This window comes from Gossypium arboreum, chromosome 7, assembly GCF_025698485.1.
Source record: "Gossypium arboreum isolate Shixiya-1 chromosome 7, ASM2569848v2, whole genome shotgun sequence".
Lineage (NCBI taxonomy): Eukaryota > Viridiplantae > Streptophyta > Magnoliopsida > Malvales > Malvaceae > Gossypium > Gossypium arboreum.
Genome location: NC_069076.1, coordinates 9,203,543 through 9,208,553, shown reverse-complemented (window position 1 = coordinate 9,208,553; position 5,011 = coordinate 9,203,543). Strand labels below are relative to the sequence as shown.

At 34.1% G+C, this 5,011-nt stretch overlaps 1 protein-coding gene and 1 long non-coding RNA gene across 2 annotated transcripts; both read left to right on the top strand.

Annotated features, from left to right (window-relative positions):
* Window positions 1-253: 253 nt before the first annotated feature.
* LOC108485141 (uncharacterized) lies at window positions 254-1,594 on the top strand. Its single transcript, XM_017788986.2, has 4 exons — window positions 254-454; window positions 680-761; window positions 921-1,079; window positions 1,255-1,594. The coding sequence occupies exons 1-4, from the start codon at window positions 266-268 to the stop codon at window positions 1,326-1,328; spliced, it is 504 nt and encodes a 167-aa protein (XP_017644475.1). The 5' UTR covers window positions 254-265; the 3' UTR covers window positions 1,329-1,594.
* A 634-nt stretch (window positions 1,595-2,228) lies between these two features.
* LOC128295589 (uncharacterized) lies at window positions 2,229-4,102 on the top strand. The gene is made up of 3 exons (XR_008286118.1): window positions 2,229-2,910; window positions 2,993-3,035; window positions 3,952-4,102. It is a non-coding gene; the product is annotated as an uncharacterized LOC128295589 (long non-coding RNA).
* The last annotated feature ends 909 nt before the right edge of the window (window positions 4,103-5,011 follow it).

The following is a 5,011-nucleotide window of genomic DNA, read 5'->3' as shown; positions in this document are numbered from 1 at the left end:
TAGTAGGAGCTCTTCGTACCTTTTTTTTTTTTTTATTACATCTTTAATCACTGTTCATAAATATGATTTTTATAATTCACAAATGAAATCTTATACATATAAATAGTCTTGAAATTACCTGTTTGCCGCTCCAAAAAGAATTGGAATGTAGTCCAATAATTTGGTTAGACTCTTGAAGGCCCGTTAGTTGTGGGCCGAGCTTGTTTGCATTCATCTCTTTTAAAGTAATAGTATTAACGGTTCAAGTTCCATATCAATATGCAAAATGTCAGCTCTTCTATTCACAAAATCAACTCTGACAAGAAGCAAAGATGAAGTTTATGTGGCAGCAGTGGCACTAAGAGCTACAAAGGGACCGGCCCAGCTTTTGATGTCAACTGCTTACTCCCTCAGTGTCTGGGACTTGCAACACTTCATGGTCATCATCAAACCCTCTTCTCCTCTCCTTTCTCAGGTTCTTTCCTCTTCATTACCTCCCCATAATTTTTCTGCTAGTAGGAGCTAGCTTTGTCTGAAAAATCTAACTGAAGCAAGCTGCAATACGTACAACAGCCCTTATCATCCTTTGAACTCACCTCTCTCCATTTTAATTCATATAAATTCTTTATTATTTATCTTTGGTAATATTTGTTTAAAATTTTGGGGATATTCAATCTGAATCTGAAAATTTTAAGTGTAGGCCATTGTCTTTGATTTTCAACCTGAAGATCCAGAGAACATATACACGGCACTTGCTGCTCTGTCTGGTAGAGCAGTACCAGGTTTGCTATAGTAGACTTCTGCCAAATTTTATTTATTACTATCAAAATTCATCAATGTATCAGATGTATCAACTTTCCAAAATTGAAAACTTATATTGGTACACGCGATTATGGTTTAGTTAAAATTTTGGGATATAATTATAGTAACACTTGGGATAGGAGTTGTTCTTACAAGGAAGTTAAGGAAGCTGCCGAGGAGCAGATGTTGGTTCGTTGGATATGCTGAAGGGAATGCTGTTGATAAGGCCTATGACTTCAACAACACATGGGAGGTTGATTTGAGAATTGGGCTTCATGACTGTCGAGATTATACAAATGGTACTAATCTCATTATTCTTCTTCGCATTTTCTTAAGTCGAATCCAAATTTATTAGCATAAACCAATTAGGCTAAGCCACTTTAGATTCATTTTCATGCTTTTATTGATATAATTACGGGAATAATTTCTCACTTGATTGTTTGGGCTCTAAATTTAGTTCCCTTGAAATGTAAGGTTTGGTTGAACAGCTGACTGGTGAAAAACTTGTGTTGGAGCATCTGAGAAGGAGAAATGGTGGTCAAAGTTAAATCATTATTTTTTATACCTCGCTTGATCATAACGCATAAGCAATGGCATCCATGTCTTTGAAGGAGCATTTGCTGAAACATTAATCACTGTCAATTCCATGGAATCCAGATTGTAAAAATCTCAGGTTAAAAAGTAGAAAAAGAATGATCTTTTTATTTCAAGGAAATCTATTTATGTCATGAATCTCATTATAGTATACAATTATAGAATGTTGCATTATATGTATTTTTATAATTAATGATATATATAAACTTTATTAAAGAAATGATGAATATAAATATTTTGATTATGAATATGGATAATAATTTAACACAACATTAATTTTAAAAATTTTGCTAAAATTTTAATATATAAAATATTATATTATATCAATTCTATATCACATTTATAATACAACGTTCAAGTATTTATTCTATATCTTAATCTAATATGTAACTATTCTACGTAACTTTTGAATTACCAAAATAGATAGAAGTATTGAAGAAGCCTTTGGATTTAAAAGCAGATCCCATTTCAGTTATTCTATTGAATTTGAGTAAATTAACCCTTATACATTTGAAAGGTATGTTAATTTAAATGTTTTTTTATTAATTTGGTCTCTTTATTATAGTTAAAATATTATTTTTATTTTTCTTAACAGTAATTCTAATTTTTTAAATTTTAAAATAAATATAAATTATTAAAATATTAAAATTATGTTAAAATATTTTTAAAATAAACATTATAAATAAAATTTCTAAAATTAAAATATATATGTAAAAAAATCTAAAAGGTTACAAAAATTTTTAAAAATTTTATCAAATTTTGAGTTGAAACCTAGAAACCATCGTCTTTTACAAGACTTTCTTCCATATTTTACAAAACCTAGAAAAATAAAAAATATTTTGTAATGCCTTAAATAATTTATTTTTGTATCTGTAAATTTTAACACAAATATTTGTCTGTTTTAATGATTAAGTGTTCTAGGTGTGTTTGAGAGGTCTTGGGTTCAAGTCTTACCTTTGCCAAATTTTGTTATTTTTTTAATCCTAGCCTTACCCTTGTTGAGTGGACTTATATAAAATTGTCTGTTAATTTATATCAGAATGAGCTTGCTAGTTTGAGTGGTAAAAGAGTTAATATGTTGGAGGTTTTGTGTTTAAATCCTTATGTCAATAAGAGTGTTAATTTTTTCTCAGTTGTTTGATAAAGTTTCGGTGGAGCCAAAACTCTGATGTAGTTGTGAGTTAGTGGGAGAGATATGGGGGATTTTTGTTATCAATTTTTTTTTCAATTTTTTTCTCTCTCCTTCAGAAAATTTTGACGTGAGTTTTCCCTCCTCTCTTTTTCCCTTGGTTAATCTGTGCAACTTTCTTTTTGTTTCTCTCATTATACTCGAATTTTGGTGCTTGCCTTGGAATTTAGGTAAGAGAGTTATTTTCGTTTTAATTTTTGGTAAACTGTTAGATATACCCTTTCTGTAGTGTGTTTTCAGCGTAGTTAAGGGCTTGATTCCTACGTAATTCTTGTGTAGGAGAAGGAGGTGGTGAAAGAGTTTTGCTCTGATGGTCTAAATCGTGTAGATATCTGTCTTTGTCGACGGTAAGTTTCTTGAGTTGTTTTGGGATTATGAGTTGATTCGTAAATTGGTTGCTGAGTGGTCAATGGGTTTCTGTTTCTTAAGGTTCAAAGGGCTCGGAGTTTCTGTAGCATCTTAAACAAATCAGGTGTGTACTTGAAACGCAGAAAATCGAACTTTGGCAAAAGCTGAAAATCTGTTCTGTCGACACCACACGTGCATGTGGTCGTCCGTATGGTTGGCCATATGCGTGACACGGCTGTGTGGTCGACGAAGGCATGGCCATGCGCATGACATGGCCATGTGGTGGTGTGGGTATGGCCGTGTAGGCCACATGGGCTAGGCCAAGTTGGGCGTATGGGCCTACACGGGTGCGTGGGTTTTGGACCAGGCTGTGTAGGCCACACGGGCAAGGGCAATCTTGACGTGTGGGCCACACGGGTGCGTGGGCCCACACAGACATGTGAGCCTAAATTTTTAAAATTTTCCCTAAGGTTGCACGGGTCATTTCGATCGCCTGTAGGCCTACTGTAAGATCGATAAGGGTTAACCAAATCCTAATTTGTGTGCTATGATATTTTGATAGACTGATCTGAGTAGGGTACTAAATGTATGATTGGTTGTACTGTTAAGTATACCTATTATTTGTACACAAGCATTATAAGCATGTTATATCAGTTATTTCTGTATATGTATTCTATATTTGTATTTGGGGTAGGGTTTTATATATGGAGGAAGTGTTCTGAATGGCGACCTTCGTATTTATTCTAGCAACTTAGCTGCGTATTATCTATTACATGTCGTAATGACTCAATATGGTGTATAGTGATGTGTGAGTGTTTTTCACCCCACATGGTGTGATGGGATGGTCGGAGATAGCATATAGAGGATGGGGGTAGGATTTTGCATATCTGTACTGTTAATATGTATCTGAAATGGACACGAGTCTGAATCTATATCTGACTGTATTTGAGACTGTATGTATGTACTGTATGCTAATTTTTGTTGGGTTACATACTGAGTTTATGAAAACTCACATCTATTTGTCTGTTCTACTCATGTAGTCCATAGGCTTAGGCAGATCGGTGCGACGGAGCCTCATGATGACCACGAGTTTATAAATGGTTTATGATTATGATTTTATTTTGATTTTAAGGATTATTTCTGGAGTTTTGTAATACTTGGACTCCCGGACTATTTGGTATAATTTCAGAATTTGGATTTTTATTTTAACATTTTAGTTGTAACGGATATCTAAAACTCTAACACCCAAACCCGGCCTAGACGTTATGGCCAAATTTAGCGATGTCACATGATAATGCTTTAGAAATCGTAATGATGTTAAGACCATTTCTCCATAGGTACCTATTTTCATTATCTTATGCTATCTTCTAAAACATGCCATTTGTTTTCAATCATTAACCATTTTCAAAACGTTAAACTTTGCGGAAGCTTTTAAAACCATTTCGTATGCGTGGTGGTTTCATAAAACATTTGATTCTTTTGAAATCTCGAGTTTTCCTAGTACTAGCAGTAAAAACTGTAAAACATTGCAAAATCCCAAATTAAGAAAAAAACTGTAAAGGCCTTAATTACATCAAATTTTCTCCAAATATAAATTAAATCATAAGTAAACAGAAAATAGTCCAAGTGGAAAACCATGTGGCCATCACTGAGTCCTTTGCTACTCCGATCCGTCTATTACTAGGGATTACCTGAACAGATAAAACATAAAAGGGTGAGTTTTCTCAAACTCAGTGTGTAATCCCCACAAATAAAACATGTATTCAAATACAGTCTGGGCCGGAGCCTATTACAGACCAGTCTAGGCCTTAGCCCACTCAGATACAGATGCAGAAAAGATCATCAAAGTCCTACCCACTAGCCTCTAAACACTATCTCTTTCCAACCCTACACACCATGTAGGGATAAAATCAACCCACCCATCCTTACACTCCAGGCTGTACCGAAATGCGACACATAATTAAATAATTGCAGCTGAGCTGCCAGATATCAGGCTTAAAATCCTTTCAGAATACTTCCTCCAATATAACATCAACACAACCCCGATGCAATGTAACATGTATATATGGCATGCTAAAATGCAGTCTATCAGATTACTCA